General features: G+C 37.3%; 1 protein-coding gene across 4 annotated transcripts in view; it reads left to right on the top strand.

The window, feature by feature from the left end:
- The window catches only part of NEK11 (NIMA related kinase 11), a 245,475-nt gene that overhangs the window by 1,298 nt on the left and 225,208 nt on the right, over positions 1-18,969 (top strand). For all 4 annotated transcript variants that reach the window (XM_040636821.1, XM_040636818.1, XM_040636820.1 and 1 more), the window contains one exon: positions 2,018-2,287. In XM_040636821.1, coding sequence (XP_040492755.1) covers positions 2,118-2,287 — 170 coding nt within the window. In that variant the 5' untranslated portion in view covers positions 2,018-2,117. The remainder of the gene's footprint in view (positions 1-2,017; positions 2,288-18,969) is intronic.

Below are 18,969 nucleotides of genomic sequence, written 5' to 3'. Positions count from 1 at the left end.
TTTATTTATTTGACAGAGATAGAGCCAGCCAGCGAGAGAGGGAACACAAGCAGGGGGAGTGGGAGAGGAAGAAGCAGGCTCATAGCAGAGGAGCCTGACGTGGGGCTCGATCCCATAACGCCAGGATCATGCCCTGAGCCGAAGGCAGACGCTTAACCGCTGTGCCACTCAGGTGCCCCCAGTTGTTTTTTTTAGTAGTAGCTGTCACTAATATTTTCTGTGATCTTGATAATCTGACATAATTTTTTATTTATTCAGGGATTTTGATGTATGGGCCCCAGCTCTGAAGTTCCATCCCAATGCTAATGTTTTAGTATGAGCGCACAACCACCAGATGATTTGGTTTCTCCCCCCCCCCTTTTTATTTTTTTTTAAGATTTTACTTTTGAATAATCTCCATACCCAACATGGGCTCAAACCCACAACCCCCAGATCAAGAGTGGCATGCTCTACTGACTGAACTAGCGAGGCACCCCTCTTTAATTTTTTTTTTAAAGCTAATTGCTAGAGGGGCGCCTGGGTGGCGCAGTTGTTAAGCGTCTGCCTTGGGCTCAGGGCGTGATCCCAGCATTCTGGGATCGAGCCCCCCATTAGGCGGCTCTGCTGGGAGCCTGCTTCTTCCTCTCCCACTCCCCCTGCTTGTGTTCCCTCTCTCGCTGGCTGTCTTTCTCTGTCAAATAAATAAATAAAATCTTTAAAAATAAATAAATAAAGCTGATTACTAGAATACTTCTCACTGACATCAGATAAAACTTAGCTAATTAATGCATTATTTCTTTTTTTTTTTTTTTTTTTAAGATTTTATTTATTCAACAGAGATAGAGACAGCCAGCGAGAGAGGGAACACAAGCAGGGGGAGTGGGCGAGGAAGAAGCAGGCTCATAGCGGAAGAGCCTGATGTGGGGCTCGATCCCGGATCGCCGGGATCACACCCTGAGCTGAAGGCAGACGCTCAACCGCTGTGCCACCCAGGCGCCCCTAATGCATTATTTCAAGAAGAAAAATGCTGTAAAGGGACATTTACTGTTTATGTTCTAATCTGAGGATTTTTGTAATTGTCATAGCCATGTGAAGCGTGTTGGTCATGCACCCCGAACTACACAGATAGCATCTTCTTTTACCATTATACACAATAAGTTTTTGTCTTACAACTTTGGAATAGTTGAATATGGAAACTTGACTCCAAGGCATAGACAGTCTTCAATTTAAAATCATGTTTTCATAGATTTTAAACAAAACCCACTTTTCATGATAACTAACGAAATATTTTACATGTTGATGAAATAAAAGTGATTTTACTGGGCATACACTCATATGAAACAGTCCTACTTTTCATAATCCTGCTGTACGTTTATAGTTCCTTGAGGAATTATAACACATTTATATTCAGCTATCATTAAAATACAATTTGTGGTTTGATCTGCATTTGTGACTCTTCTTGTTTTCAATCCAGAGAGATTACTCTATACACAGTGTGTATAATAACTTCAGAAACTGGACCAGAATTTTTTAGGATGGGAAAAAATTTATTCTGAAGTCTTTCTTCCTCTTCGCATCTATTCTAATAAATGGAAATACCATGGTTTAACGTCTACAGAAAAAAATTCTATGCAAATTTCTAGTTTAATCCTAACTCACTATTTGTTAATCAAAACAGACATAAGGGGGGAAGAATTACAAAAAGATTGAAGCAAATGTATAGATTTAAGGAAATTATAATGTTCTTACATTTGGATTTTTTAAATAGGTGGGGAGTATAAATCTTAAACGGATTGTTTAACTGTAATTCATTTTTGCCATATTTAGATGTATGAGGAAAGGCTCTCTTCTTGCGAACGACTGTCTTCTACTAGAATCTGCCATTATCACTACCTTTTCACATTTTTCTCTCAAGTCATTAAATGGTGTCATTGAATCCACTATTCAAGGTGCAGGTATCAATGTCAAAAACTTACACTTATTGTAAGGAATAATTCAGCATTCTTTACAACTGATCTCTGGTCTTTTCACTTTTAAGGGATTGACCAACACTACGTGGATGAATTTGGCCATTTTCTAGGAGACTTGAATGTTAAATTTCTATAAACAAATAAACCAGTTCTCTCTTGTTTGGAGCAATGCTGAAATTCCAAGAGGCTGCTAAGTGTCCGAATGGATCAATAGCCATTTCTGCTTATCCAAAGACCTTGATTGCAAGAAGATATGTGCTTCAAGAAAAACTTGGTAGTGGAAGTTTTGGAACTGTCTATCTGGTTTCAGACAAGAAAGCAAAACAAGGAGAGGAATTGTAAGTAAAAATACTTCATACAGATTTTGAGTTAGCTGCCTTGTTTGCGTAGCTCTTAGCTGATTAAGAACATGGAGTACCATTTGCTCTTTGCATTTAAGATTCTAAGAATTTAGTAAGCGGTAGAAAAGCTTCTTGAATGGTGTCTTCAGACAAGATTTTTAAAGGCATTTCAGCAGGTGAGTGAAGTACCCAAATGACCTAGAAAAGGAACACGGGGTAGATGAAGTGAAAATATCATTTTTATGCATACCAGAGTCTCAATTACAACATTGCTTCCACTTAACTTGATTGGGACTTCTTGAATGAGAAAGTAAGAATTGTTTATAATGATGGCAATTTTAGAAATGTTATGAAATGCAAATAAATGGTAATTCACACTTGAGGTGAATAGGGTGTACTAAGGGAAATATGGTATTAATTTTTTTGGCTTCTATGAAGGAATTTTTCAGTCTGTAGTCATACAGCTCTCAAATTAGACATTTAAACCAATCAGGGGCTCCCATCTAAAATTAGCTTAATAATATTGAGGACCCTCTTGTTATTTCCTTTTCTTTGATTTTGATCAGACCCTTAAACTTTCATGGTAGAGAAAACTCAAAATGCTGTTGGATGGTATGTCTGTTACTTCTAGCTTGAAGTTGTTTGAATTTGCTACAGTGAAAAATTAGTTGGAATTGAAGTTCAGATGAGAAAGTTGTACATCAGAAACACAAGAAAAAGAGCAGAAAGAAGAATGACCCATGACATCAGTCCTGAACTTCTATCGCATAATCTATTCTTTTTTTCAGAGGTTTTGAGACTACTGTAAATTCTTTCAGTTTTTGCCCATTGTATTTAAAAACCAATGTGATAAATATTTTCCACTTTTTAATACTAAGTAGGAATTATAAAGTTAAATATTGATACTACTATTTTATTTTCAATCAACTTTTTAAATGGTCTCTATGTCCAGAATTTTAAAAAGTAATTATCTAGAATTCATAGTTTTCAATAAATTCCTACATGAAGAATGGTGACAGTGCAGGCACTTTTCTGGTGTCCTAAGAGCATGCTTCATGACTCCTCTCAAAAAGAATTCTTTTCCATAAATTCTAGAGGTATGATTCCAGCCATGTAGAACAGGATGATAAATTTCTGAAAATTACTAGAGTACCTTTATGGAAACATTGAGAGTAAGACCTAAATCTGACCCAGAATTTCTAAAAATCACATTGTAAATGATGTGGGGCCGTGAGCAAACAGTCAAGAAAGAATTCTTGGGACATTTTTGGTGCAAAAAAGTGCTTTTATTATAGCACAGTGATAGGACCCATGGGCAGAAAGAGCTGCACTTCTGCTGTATGAAGCTGGTGGTTATATGGTTAATGTTCAAGGGGCAAGGAGACGTGCAGGGAGTATTAGATAATAAATGTTTTCTTCAAATTTTTACTTGTAAAACTACTTTTGCAAGATTTCTCTGGTGCTTATCATTCAGCTTGATATTAATTATCAATGAGATATACAGGCAGTCATGAGACCCTTTAAGAATGTAGCAATCAGGGGCGCCTGGGTTGCTCAGTCGTTAAGCGTCTGCCTTGGGCTCAGGGCGTGATCCCAGCGTTCTGGGATCGAGCCCCACATCGGGCTCCTCCTCTGGGAGTCTGCTTCTTCCTCTCCCACTCCCCCTGCCTATGTACCCTCTCTTGCTGGCTGTCTCTCTCTGTGTCAAATAAATAAATAAAATCTTTAAAAAAAAAAAGGAAAGAATGTAGCAATCAGTATGTATTTGATCCTTATCGAAACTATGCAGGCTATAAATCAGCCTTCAGGGCTAAAGGTGAACATTTTTCTGCTTCTATCCCTGGTCATAAAGACTATATCCAATTTTGGTTTTTTTAGTGAGTGAGGAATGTGAAGAATTTTATGAGAATTCACAGGAGGGCTAAAAAGTTGAACAAAGGGATGTAAAATAATATATATGAAGACCAGACTTGAAAGCTTTAGACTTGAGATGATGGGTGAGTAAAGTGTGTAGGTGTTGGGTGCAGGGAGAGAGAAGTGAGAGAGGAAGGGGCTGGTTGGTTGGGAAGTGATTTGTCAATAACTTTTCCTGTACTAGCGCTACTGGTCTGAAAACACCTAACTTGAGCCGAATATGGCAGTTGAAGCCTAGGTGTGTGGAATGAATCCAATAGTGAGGATAATTGACAAATTATTTGATACCAGAAAATCTAGTGTAGAATCTCTTGAAAAAGAATCATTCATCATCAGAATCTCTTCAACATATTGCATACAGGCTACATTCAGCCTTCAGATGTTTTTTGTTTGGCCTATTGAATAGTGTTTCTTTTTTAGTCTAAATTAGTTGCCAGTGTTTAAAAATGGGCAGTCTCATAAAAATCGAGCTTTTCATTTCTCTTGGAGAAGAAAACAAACCAAAAGATTTGGTGACATTTGCTAACATATGGGCTGGAGGTGGGTAGCAGCTGCCCCCTTTAGTTAGACCCTGTGCTCTTTAATTCTCCATGTGCTGCCACTCTTCACTGTCTCTTATACACAGCTGTATCACACCTTCTACTACCCGCCTGTCTTCGTAGACATTTGATTTTAGATCAATTGATTTTAGAACTCTCTGCTAAAATCGTGAGGAATCATGGCTATGGCTACTCACAAAATCCTAGAATGCTAGAAGGAAGGCTGTAACTTGTCACAGTTAAGACCACAGGCTTTGGAAGTGAACAGGTCAAGATGTAAAGCCAGTCTTGTTCTTAGCTATAAGATTAAGGTTATGCAGTTTCCTAATCTGAGCTTCAGTTTTCTTTTTTTTTTTTTTAAGATTTTATTTATTTATTCGACAGAGATAGAGACAGCCAGAGAGAGAGGGAACACAAGCAGGGGGAGTGGGAGAGGAAGAAGCAGGCTCATAGTGGAAGAGCCGGATGTGGGGCTCGATCCCATAACGCCAGGATCACGCCCTGAGCTGAAGGCAGACGCTTAACCGCTGTGCCACCCAGGCGCCCCTGAGCTTCAGTTTTCTTATCTGTAAAATGGATATAATACTTCATAGGATTGTAATAGGGTTAAATAAGATATCTATCTATCTATATGTATAAAATATCAAGATAAAGAGATATTATATAATAAAGAATATATAATATATAAATATAAGATATATTTATAAATAGGTATAAATTCATTTGTAAATAGATGTGTAAAATATAGAATATTATCATATTACCTTATGGATATCATTCATAGCAGTTGAGATTCATCTTATTTGTAAATAACCCAAGTTAAAGGAATAATTAAAGGAAGCCTAATAAAACTTTTATCTAGTCACCACCCAATAACTGCAATTGGCACTCTCTGTTAAATGGAAGTTTTTCTTTTGCATTATACTTTTAAGAGAGAAATCCCTCAAAGCAATCTGATCTCAGACATGTGATTTTAAAATCTTATTCAAGGATCTTTTTTGAGATTGTAGCAATTCTGTTGTCATCTCTCTTTCTTTTTTTTTTAATCTCTATGACTGTCCAAAAGCAATTGATCCTCAGAATGTTGACCTTTCAGCTACATAAGAGAGCAACTCGTCAGTGATTATGTTTAATACATGTACAGAGGCAGAAAACTAAACTCGTATTTTTTTAGATTCTTTCCCCAGAGTGTTGACAATTGACTCTTCAGTTTGTGAGCAAAGCACATTAATTAGTACCACCCATTCGCCAAGCAATTTGATTATATAAGGTTTTAAATTGTGCTTTACATGCTAGGCCATAAACATAGGGAATTGGTTAATGTCAGAGATGGGTAGAAAATAATACTTTCTAAAAAGATTTCTATAATGTTTTGAATGCTGTTCCCTTAATATATCACAGTAGATCTGACTCCATTGTTCTGCAGACACACACACCTAATCTTTCGAGATTATAAGGAAAGTATATCATAAGCTTATATACCAGACTATCTCTTGGTATCCCTAGTTAAAAGAGTGACTTGGATTTACCATGAGTCTGAGATAGTCCATAGTACACTTATTAATAGCCCATGTGATATCTAGGTTTATGTAATATGCACTTTTAATCAAAGAACTTAACAAAAAGGAGTAGCTATTCTTTTCCATCAAAGTATTGCAATTTATCATTCTGCCACTTGGGGGCATCACTCTACCATTGACATTTTTCATATACTGTGAATTTGTGCATTTTAATTACAATACAAATACACATTCCTTTATATTTTTATTGACTTTCTGCGTTAGCTATGGAATTAGAAAAAAGCTATAGTCATGACATTTGGTTAATGTGTGTTTGGGGAGAGTTTTCTTTTTGGCATGAAAATCTGGCATTCCTTTTTTAGTTATCATAGTAGAATAAAATTAGACTTAAAATGAGTATTGAATGGCATAGAGGTTTTTCTATGCCATTCTTCATCATGAAATTTATAAAACAATATTTGGGAATATTTTCTTTCATAATTATAGAAACTCTGGTCTAATGATTGTGAGGATATGATAATGTTAACTTATATTCGTAAATATTGTTCTAATTCTACTTCATAATTTTATATTTTTGTTAAGCTGTCAGACCTTTTTTTAAAGCAAACCCACAGAGTTGGATAAGCTAAGAAGTTCTTTGGCCCTTAGCATAGTAATAGAAAAGAGATGTTGAGGACGTAGGCATACCCTAAGACACATGATTAAACTTGTACATGATTACTTAATACATGATTAATCATGGCCACAGTTGCAATGAATTTCAACATTTATCTTATCAGCACAGAATTCTGGTTATAATGGTGTTTTATATTTCATCAACTTAAAATACAGTGACATTATTATTTAGAGTTGATTTTGTGCTGTAGTCTTTTAGTTTGTCAGCTAATAAGTATTAATGTATTAAACCTTTACTTTGTACTAAGTACCAGTGAGGAAACCGAAGCAATAGCAGCTAAGGCTTGGCCCTCAGGAGCTTCCAGTCTAGAAGAAATATACAATGAACATACATAAAACAACTAGCCAACAGTATAATGTTTAAACGTGTGTGTGGCGGGTTGCTCTCAGAGATGTTGGCCACTGTCCAGATCCCTTCCTAGCTACCTATTGTCTTTATTTGACTAGTTTCTATGCATTATCCAAGATCTCTCATTTTTTCTCCCTTGGTCCTGTCCATGTAAATATCCAAATATTTCCTTCTTTAACTGTGTATGTATACACTGGCCTTTGCCTAAGTATGGTCAGCATGGTTAACATGGAAATACTTTCTCTCTCCACAGAGCATTTCTTCCTAGTATCAAATGTCTACAGAATGAGATAAGGACTGGAGTTAAATGGGAAGAGTTACCAAGTCCTTAGAGAAATGTCTTCAAACCCGGGCCCTTGCCTCCTGGGAGAGCTTTTGGGCCCGTGGTAGAGCAGATTTTTAAAAGTCCTAATGGGCGGATTTCCTACCCAGCCACAGAAACAGAATGGAGGAGAGGGGGCTAAGAATTGCTGCTAGAATTAGTTACACTGACAGCAGTGGGGAGAGGTCCCTAGACCCTAAGAGTAAGGAAGGTGAAAAGTCACAAAGAGGCAACAACAGTAATAAAAATAAATAAAACCCCACAACAGTCTGGGTCCATTATTGTCAGATAGCTCTCCTAAGCCCAGTCTCTCCTAAGAGCATCTTAGACTTATGTCCCAGTTCCAGAATGTTCTGTTGAGATACAGTCATCAATGAGGCTGGAGCTGAGGGGGTCAGGATCTTTGAAGGACAAGCCATCATTAAAGCACCACACTAGGATCCAGTCTTCAGCTTTTCATCTTAATATACCTAGAGATGTCAGTGTTGGTAGGGGCTCGTGTTAACTAAATTCAGACAAGACAGATCTGTAAATCATGATGCCATTTTTTAAAAAAGATTTTATTTATTTATTTGACAGAGAGAGCACAAGCAGGGGGAATGGCAGGCAGACGGAGTGGGAGAAGCAGGCTTCCTGCTGAGCAGGGAGCCCAATGCAGGGCTCGATCCCAGAATGCTGGGATCATGACTTGAGCCAAAGGTAGACACTTAACCTACTGAGCCACCAGGCGCCCATGATGCCATTTTTTAAATTCAGGGCCTAGAATGAATAGTATCTCTTTTCGTGTTCCCTTCCACCATTTTCTGTTGCGAGTTCTGGAGAAGCTGAATGTCTAATCAGAGGTGAAAATATAACCAAAACAAAGTAGGGGGAATAATTAGACTATTTGCTTAAGCCAAATAAAGGATCTCTTCCTCATGACAGAGAACATCGTTCCAAAGTGACCATTTTTCTCAGAACTGTCAGACCCAGGGTGTATCTTCTGAATAGCTCTGGATGAATATACATTTAGGGTACCTCCTTTTCCTGTAATGAAAGTAATGTGCATATGTTTTATAAAAAGTGCAGGTGTGCATAAAGCGGGAGAATAATCTGTAATCCTGCCACCCATCTCTGGTCTTCTTTCTGTGTGTTGACAAATATTTATTCACTCTTCTAAAGAAGCATATGGCATTGGTCACAGTGGTTGCCTCAGAGATGAGAGTGAAGGAGACTTACTTTTCACTGAAAACCCTTTTTGTACATTTGGAATTTTGTGCCATGTGTAAGATGTACCATGTGTAAGATGTACCATGTGTAAGAACACCCACAGAGTAAATGAAAGTAAAATACTCCACATGTTCGTTCAACGACCGTTGATCAGTATTTGCTGATCAACTGCTCTTCAAGCAGTCTGGTGGTTCTCAACCTTGGCCAAAGAATGGAATCACAGTATTTTAAAAACACATGTTCAAGTCATACCCCAGTATCTTGTTTTATTTGGGCCACACCCCAGGCATCTGGATTTTTGAGAGCTTCCAGGTGATTTGAATGTGCAGCTAGGATTTAGAATATCTGGGCTGGTGAGCGAGAAGAACACTAATTGTGTAATCATAAGAGTAAAAGTAATTATAAGCTGTCATATCCATTGTGAAAGGAAAGTCTTGGTTGCTGTGAGGTGTGACGGACCCATGGAAGCCGGCAGCGTGGTGCTGGGTGAGGCAGGGCTTCTTGAGAATGTATTGTTTCCGCAGAGACCTGAAGGACAATTACGAACCAGCCAGTGGTTTTCTCTGTTTCCCGGCATCAGAATTGCCTGGAGGGCTGTTAAAATGCAGATTGCTGGGCTCTACTCCCAGAGTTTCTGATTTAGCAAGTCTGGGTGGGGCCTGAAAATTTGCATCTCTACCAGCTTTTGCTGCTGGCCTGCAGACTATACTTTAAGGACCACTACACTAGACAAAAGGGTGGGAAAACAGTTCCCCATTCAGTTTATGCATAATTTTGGATCTTTTTTTTTTGAAGCACTAACATATAGGTATTTTCCCATGTTATTAAGTACTTTTAAAAAAGTGTCATTTTAAATGCGCGCACAATAGTCCACCATGTGGCATTGATACCAGTTCGTTCCCTCTTGTTGGATATGTTGACTCTGGTAACCTTTTTGAAGTAGAAGTAAAAAAAGTATTGTACCTTTTAGCATGCTCAGAGATTTAGTATGATTGTTCCAGCATATCCTTCCCGACAGTGGTATAACCCTGGAAAACTAATGAAGAACCAAGCTTCAGTCACTGAGAAGTGATGGGCATTCTGTGCCATTCAACTGAAGCATATTTGGGTCAGTTATGAATTATGACCACATTTGCTGACATGCTGAGTTGTAATTAGAAAAAAAAAGGACTTCATCCATTTTCAAATTTATTTTTGACACAGTGAGAAGTAGAGAAATCAGTTTTCATATTGTATGGAGTGAACTTGAAAAGCCTTTCTCTCTGTGTATAAGTGTTCACTGTTTATAAAAAAGGACATTTTTCCTCTTAGTGAATTAATAAATTGATTATCGTAGCCTGACAGTGTCAAAAAAATAATTAAAAATGAGTAGTAGGTCTTACCAGAATGCATAGATATTTTATAATATTTGAAACAAGCTTCCAGTGACTCAGAATGTGAGAGTAATTTTCTGCTATTTAATAGCTGGTAGCCTTCAGCAAAGCTAGTGCTTATATATCGCACGTACTAACACCTATTTTTGGATTTCTGTGTGATTTAATCATTTTAACATATCCTTATTTTCAGTTTTTGACTCATTATAAACAAAACATTAGTAGATTTAATGAGTCCAACTTTGAGCCCATTTTATGTACTCTTATTAAAGCTATTATTTCTGTATTATGACCAGGCGTTCTCCCCAGTGGGTATCTGTGTTGGGAGGACCACGTTATTGAGTAGGCTGAGCTAGTTTAATAGGATTCAGTGGTTATGCAGTGGAGTTATGAAAACAATTTGGAGGAAATAATGGATTCCTTTCCATTTTGCCCTGTGAGGAAACAGTTTTCATTGTAGTGATCAGGTCTTTTTCCCTTAAAATCGTTGAACTTTTAAGAGAGATTGTAATATGAAAGCATATTAAAATTTCTTGTAAAACAGCTCGTGTTCTGGAGGATCTCGTGCATCCGTTCCTCTTAGGTAAATGTGGTAAGGGCTCATTTGAACTTGGACTTCACTTTGGCTTTGCCAGTTCTCTGTACTAAAGTCAAGCCCCTGAGCGTCTGGCCGTCTTACAACATTTAAGGTTTGAGAGATAGAAAGGAAAAACAGAGAATAAAATGCAAGGGTGCACAGTTACTTTGACTTATCTCAATCATGGTAATGAAGCCAACATTTTGGGGTAAATGATTTACATTTTCCTGAGGCTGCTTTGTTGCATGTATTAGCATAAAAGAAGCCATGAGCTTCTTTTCTGGTTTTTAATATTTTCCAATGAGAGATGACTAATAAATAAAATATTTTAGGATAAGTAGGTTGCAGGGAACCCCTCAGTTTCATTTTGGCTTGGGCAGGGGGCCAAAAAAAGCCTGCTTTGAAGACTGAATCACCAAGAAGAATTTAGAAAGAAAACAACAGCACACAAAAAGCCTTTTTTAAAATGCTTTTTTCCTTGCATTGCTATTATTTGAAAGAAAATAAAAGTGAATTATTGAAAATACCACAGATAGATTATTGACAGGAAAAGAGTGTAGGCAAATTACTGTGGTATATTTATTAGATTTTTAGACTGCTTAAATTCTTTGCTTATCCCACTCTGTTCTTCTGATGTTTTGTTGGATTTGTGAGCAGGGAAGCTAATGGTTTTGCCAACTGAATAATAGCCTAGGAAATAAGGAATATTATTTATTTAAATGTATGAGATGGGGGGATATCTAAGTTATTTTGGTAAATAATAATTTAAAAATGTGACTGGATATGCTGGTCCCTTTACATTGTTGACTACCCCAAATTTTTAAAATAAAAGATTTGTGTAAGCCTCCTATTTTAAATGTTATATTGTCTCATTTATTCAATAAGTGAAATTTTTTTAAAAGATTTTATTTATTTATCAGAGAGAGGGGGAGAGGGAGGGAGGACACAAGCAGGGGGGAATAGCAGGCAGAGGGAGAAGCAGGCTCCCCACTGAGCAAGGAGCCCGATGTGGGGCTTGATCCCAGGACTCTGGGATCATGACCTGAGCTGAAGGCAGACGCTTAATCAACTGAGCCATGCAGACATCCCCAATAAGTAAAATACTTTAAGGATGAGTGAGTAATATGCAAGGACAAACTTTATGTGTATAGTATAGCGCAACTTTTTCCCCCTAATCAAAAATGGACTTTTTTCAGAGAGATGAGCTGATTTTTAATGGATTCCAGAGGAACCTCAGTAACCAAACCCAGGGTTGGTTTCAGAATATTTTTCAATATTTAATCTCTACTTTAATTTCTTGACCCAAAGCAAGCATGACACCCTTAAGTATAATCTATAACTAGCCCTTCTTGTTTTTGGTTCTTTTCAAGCAGACTTCTTGTGAGACTTTTTTCTCCAATAGCTTTTGGTGAGTCAAGCTGCCCAGCACTCTGCCTGACATATGGCAGGTGGTTCCCCTGTATCTATCACTTACTCCAGCCGGATCAGCTGAGGGAGGCATCTTTTTTTCTCAGTTTTTTGACACATGCATTAACTTGTGGGCAATTTTGGCTAGCGCCCACCCTTATAACTATTTTGAACTGAAAATTCAAATTGTGATTATCATCCACCTTTAAAGAACTTGGAATGAGATACACCTATAATGTAAATGTCAAAGAAATGAGAAGGTGGAAAGCTCTCAGATTAAAATTAGTTTCTGGGTTTATTAGTTTATTACTCTTGAGCCAATTTTCCTGGGGAAAAAGTTGAGTTGTCATGACATCCATTTCTAAATAGTGAATTTAGAGTGATGTGCATGACTTAAAAGTCAACGAGGGAGAAAAACAACCTTTATGTTACTATTAGTTTCTTGGCCAGTTATTGCTAAGCTTAGTTTTTGGAACTAGTGATTTGTAAATTTATATTTATATGGGAAATAGACATAATTGACACCACAAAGTCCTCAAAGTAGCTTGTGTGCTACACTAATTATGTATCATGTAAATAATTTCATGTAGTATTAAAAATAAGCAGTTAATATTATATGACATTCATTGCTTTAAGATACCGTGAAACTGAGTTTCCATTCCATACTTTAACAAGAACACAGTCCCTTTTTATTTCTCAGCTGCTTTCGTGGCCCCTATTACCTGACACTTATAAGTATGAATGAACAGTTATGAAACCTTTGAATGCTGTAGAACATACTTGGTACAGCAGTGCTCTTATTTAGTAATATGTGAAAAACCCACCTGAAGTTTTAGTTATTGAAAAAGCAAACCCTGGGCATGAGGAAACTTTTGGGGATGATGGCATGCTCGTTATCATGATTGTGGAGATGGTCTCATGGGCATATCCATATGTCAAAATTTATCAAATTAAATACTTTAAATATGTGTAGTATACTATATATCAATTTTACCTTAATAAACGTGTTTAGAAATGTAAACCCTGGACTATGATATATGAAAGCCTCTAAGATTGTTAAACTGGTTGATTTTGCAATTGCTAGTGATAATCATTGTGAAATTGGATAGTTTAGCTGAATGTGGCTTTCTAATCTTTGGGTTCAGACCAGTCAATTTTCTTGTTTTTAGTTCAGAGAAAAATTACAGGCTTTGCTTTTCATGACCTTTATTGAGCAAGTGAGGAAGGAAGTTTTAATTGTATGTTGATCCTCTTGCCATGTGTCCTAGGTTTCCCAATTTCTACGAGTGGAAAATTTGGAATATTGAAGCTTTGATTAGAATGTGTCTGGGTGTTATATGCACCTGATGAATCACTAAATTCTACCTCTGAGATTTTAGTAATATGTATTACTTAATAATATGTATTACCTTTAGTATATGTTACCTAAATTGAATTTAAGTTAAAAATTTTTTAAAAAGAATGTGTTTGGGCATTAGCTCCCTCAACTTCTCCCATGTATGGTGGGCCACTCAGCATTTTCATTAAATCTTGATGGACGTTTCCACTTTTCTTGTAGTTTGGAGAAACCCTTAAAAACCTCATTAGGTTCCCTGCCTTCCCTCAGGGAAAATCTGAGGAAGATTTTTGGTCCAATAGCCCTCCATTGCGTCACTCCCTTCTCTGCCATCTCATTGGCCTCGCACAAATGCAGATACTGTGGATTTGGGGGCAAGATCAGCCAGTCTACGTTTTAGGAAATTGGATTTGCCGTATCAGCTGCCTTTAACTCATGTTCTCTGTCAAAGATATTTCAGTACTATGATTATTGAGCTCTAATGGGTAGTTTTATTATTTTTAGAATTGTTTTACAAAGGAAAATTATAAGAAGGATCAATGACAGATGTGTTTAACAATACTTAGGGAAGTAACATTGCATCAAAAACTGGGGATGTACTGTATGGTGACTAATATAACAAAGTAAAAATTATTAGAAAAACCAATACTTAGGGAAGTAAAGCATTTGGGTATTTGATATGGATGGGACTTGCTGCGTATCTGAAGGAGACTTTTAGTAAGCCTTTAAAAAAGTTGAGTTTTGAGCTCATAAGCATGAGTTACGTTCAAAAGTTTTTGAAAACTGAGAAAAACAGATAATTTCCTCAAGGTAAAGCTTATATTGGCATTATTGTGCTAGCCTGGCATAATCTTAAAACCTCTGTGTGGATGTATGTCTGTATACACATACACACACATGGAAACGATATATATGTATATGTATACACAGAAGTGTGCGCGTGCACGCGTGTGTGTGTAGAATACATTCTTGATTTTACAGTGTTTTTTTTTCAACACTAGTTTCAGTAACAAAGGTTGTACTCGGCTGATAACAAATATCCTTCTTTGATGGATGAAGAAGTCAGGGCTCAGTATTTCATAACCGCACTTAGACAGACACTAGAGTACCCTGTGGGGATTTCTACTTTATAAAAATTCAGAAGGCATTAATATGGCCCCTCGTTGAAAAGCCCATACTGAGAGGCACTAACTATACCCATGCCTCTGCAGCGTGGGGTAATTGTGGGGTGTCCCCTTGGCAGCTGCTGCTGGCTTCTGTTATGCCATTAGCTAGGCTCACTCCAGGATTCCTTGGAAACTGTGTGCCTGCCTGAATAATTTATTACCCAGTGATCAATTATTCATAACTCATTATTACAACCGAAATAAAACCTAAAACCTCAAGGTGGAATCATTCTGCCACTTATGAATATCCAGCAGATCATCAGGAGATTGTACTAGAGTCTGAAGTCCATGCGGTCGCCACTGCCTGTTTGTTTCTCTGAAGGGATTCCAGAGAGAACAGCCTTCTGAAACGGATTCAGAATCGATGAAAGCAGTAACAAATGACTCCCTGCTGGTTGTGCTGTATTGGTTCATCTGTTCACACTGTTTGTCTTTTTAATTCTGGCCTTATTTACGCCTAGAAATAAAACTTCAGTTTAAGAGAATTTCGGAGACATTTATGGCACTGTTGGTTTATTAAACCACTCTTAGGAAGTAAACGAGGATACAAAACTTGTCCTCAGAATATCTTTCAGGGCATAAAATGCAGGTGCCTATAGTATGTTTTATCGACATTAGTCATACTGCATTTGCTTGTTCTGTTAGAGTTATGTCTGTGTTGTATTTTATTTATTTATTGGACCATATCTTTAATATAAATAAATGGCACATGTTTTTTTCACATATATAAAAAGCATTTTAATAAAAGTGCTATGAAAGTATAACCAAAAGAAGCTTAATTGTTATTTTTTTTATTCAGGAAGTATAATAGGACATTTTTTGGCTTAAGCAAGACTGATTATTCCTATTTTTTAAATAATCACCAAGCTTTTAAAAATGTGTTGAAAATAGTTGGAGAGTTTGAAATTCCACTTACTTTGGGCTGTAAAGCAGAGGTTTGCCCTTGGGGTTTGCCTTGCCCTTGAACACTCTGTCATGGAAGAATGGGTAGAAATCTCTGATGCTTCACACTTGGGGTTGCCATTTTGGTATTGTGCCACTTTCTGTGTGGTCACTTCCAAAAGTAAGTTAGTACTGATTTTGCGCATCAGAGTTCTAACCCCAGCTTATAGATAAAAGTCCCAAACTGTTAAGCAAGCATTTTTTAGTAGAGGTTCCAGATTTTTTTTGTGTTGAGGTTGGTTCTTCAAATGGAATGAAGGCTATATGTTCAAACAAGTTTTAAATGGCCTAAACCCATGTCTTTCACACTAAACCATGTATATGATGTCCAGATGATCCAGCAAGCAGGAATTTAAATATGGATATCGTTTAATGTATGGGTATTTTAAAAAAATTAGGCCAGATGTGAATATATCACAGAGTGAAAAATTTACATGATTTTTAAATGTTTAATATAATTTTAATAGGTTACACATTCATATGGCTTAAAAAATATAAAAAGATATACTGTTCAAAGTCTCTTCTCATCCCTGTCCTCCTTTTTCTGAGTTCCCATCCTCTTCCCCAAAAGGTAACCACTGTTAAGAATTTCCTATGGATTTTTCCAGAGTTGCCATATGCATATGTAAGCAACTCTGGAATTCTTATTTTTGCCCTTTGTGATAAAAACTCACATTTTACACAGTCCTGTTTCATGCTTTTTTCACGTGCCACAATATCTTGGAGCTTTTCCCATGTTAATATTAGAGAATGTTCCCATTCTTCGTTTTAACAGCTGTAAAATATATTCTGCTATATGCCTATACTATAATATATTCACTTTCCTGTTGATGTACATTTGGGTTGTTTTTAATCTTTTGTTGTTAAAAACACTGCTGCAGTGAATAATCCTGAACATTTGTCATTTCACAAACATGGCACTATTTGTTGCATGAATTTTAAAAACAAAGCATGAGATTTCAGATGTTCTGCTTTGGCAAGCCCCATCTCAGGGGTCTGAATTTATCCTTCTTTGCTCTTAGAGGTATTTTGCTGGAAAAGTTTGAGAAACACCACTGGAAACTTGTTATTGAGGCCTAGTGGTGGGATATTTTTCACTTTTGGAAATAACTTTGCTGTGAAGTGATAGTGACAACAAAGTTACTTTGCCATCCTGTGTTTCCTGGAGGTGATGTAAGAAAATACATGTAAATCTGGTGGCACATTATTTATAAGCAAACATCACGTTGTAAAATTGTCTAGTTCGCTTGTAGGCATTTGATACAATGAAACATCAATAGCTATGAAGCACCAAAGGGTGGTACCTTTGAGAATGATAATAGGTGTTCTGTATAAAAAGGAGTTCCATGATTAAGTAAGTTTAGAAAACACTTGGTTCCACAAAGTTAAACCAGTTTTTTTTACTGAGGGAGTCTTCACAGACTTAAATCTGCTGGCGTAAATTATGACTCTTCAAGAGCTTTTCCCAAACTTGTTCAACCACTGAAATCCCTTTTTTTCCAGGCCACTCTTGCTAGCACTAGAGTAGCAAGGAGCCCAATTTAGGAAATGCGACCCGTGCCGCACACCATGGGTGCATGTTGAAATTAGTGGTTGTGAACTTATGTTGTATTTAAATTTACAAACGATTTAGGAAGGGGAATAAGAAGGAAAGTCACTATTTTGAAACTGACCGTCATGAGCAGCAGATGGTGGTAATGTAACATGCAGACCAACTATTAACACACGGCAGCATTTCCAATGACAGTATTAATTCAGGGTCCATAATGTCATCGTCATTTAATTACAGTCTACCAATATTTTAATTTCACTGGTCAAATGAATAAAAGGCTAAAAATAGGTCATTAATATACTTTTAATTTCTTCCTAGGAAAAGCACAAGTTGGCTAAGAAATAAATTTGGGGAAATCTTTTTATTTCCTCAGACCATTTTAACTGGCATGGTTTAGTTTTTCTTGTTATCTTTGTATTACATGGACATTTCCTAGTTTATGGGTACACAAAGATGTATGTGTGCTGTGTCTTGAAAGAAAAAGCCACGAATTTAGCCAGACTTAACTCTCCTCTGTCCATGAGAATGGCAAAGAACAGTTTCATTTAACCAGCATCTAGTTGATAGCTGCCCAAGAGATGAAGCAGCTACAGTCATTGTCCTCCAGAAAATGGCATTTGGGCTGAAAGTAGGATGTGAACTCAAATAGCCCTATCAGAAGGGCCCCGAGGTGAGAGGGATCAGGGTCTCTGAGAGGCTGAGAGAGATACACGTCACTTCCATTCTTCTGAGGTCTATTAAATATAAAACTGTATAAAACAGGGCAACAAAAAATGGGTGTTTTAAATTTAAATTTAACACCCCCAAATTTAATATGCAAAAATGCAATGCACTGTGACTATATTGCTCCCAGGATAATTACAGAATTAATATAGATTTTAATTCCTGGTATATTACAGTTGGGGTAGCCCCGAATAGGGAAATACATTTAAAGCTGTATGGGGAACATCTTTCCGAACTGTCAGTGTATCTGTGAGACAGAGGGTGTCATTTTGCTTGGAGCTCTTGTCAACAGTCAACATGTGAAGCACTTCATGAATCTGCAGCACTGAACAGAAGGCCGTTTTGGCCACTTTGGGATAAGCCCTGATGCAAAAGATAAACCTAGTCCTTTAGTCCTTCCAGTGAAAGACATCTGGACCCACTTGATGGACATGGAATTGCTGAAAATGGCCAAGGGAGGGGTTTTACAACTTAGATTGGTGAGTGTCCCCTGATATGTGAAACTACAGTTGGAAATGACCTGTCAAAGGTGCACTTGGGCAGCATTGCACCCAGTCCCTGCCACCTCCTCACTCCAAGTTAGTTAAACTTGCTTTACTTCTATGGTAGCAGAAAGACGAGCCTCAGGCAAGGGTGATATCTTAATAAACTGGCCAGGCCATGTTACCCCTGGGGACAGGAGAGCCCTGACATCTTCCTCTTCCCTGGGTGGGGAAAGGATCACTTTTTTGATTTGAAGATCTGTCATGCCAGGTTCTACAGGAAACAAACAAACAAACAAACAAACCCAAAGGGATCCAGTTTATATCAGCCAAGTACTTAGTGCAACAGAGTCATTCAGTCAGTAACAATTAGGAAGCAGTCTTTACCTTAAGTAACCTGCAATGTAAACTCCTTCATTCAGTTTTTGGTCAATGGGTAGATCGCTAACCATATCAGGTGCTGTCCTAGGCATGGGATACAGCAGCAAACACACCAAGTCATGTTCTCAGGACATTCTGGTGGGGCTGTGGAGAGAGAGAGACAATGAGTAGTGCTACGAAAGATAGGCAATGATTTAAGTGGTATGGAAAAA

This window comes from Ursus maritimus, unplaced genomic scaffold (genome assembly GCF_017311325.1).
Source record: "Ursus maritimus isolate PB19 unplaced genomic scaffold, ASM1731132v1 scaffold_20, whole genome shotgun sequence".
NCBI classification, from domain to species: domain Eukaryota; kingdom Metazoa; phylum Chordata; class Mammalia; order Carnivora; family Ursidae; genus Ursus; species Ursus maritimus.
This window is presented reverse-complemented; position numbering and strand designations above follow the sequence as displayed.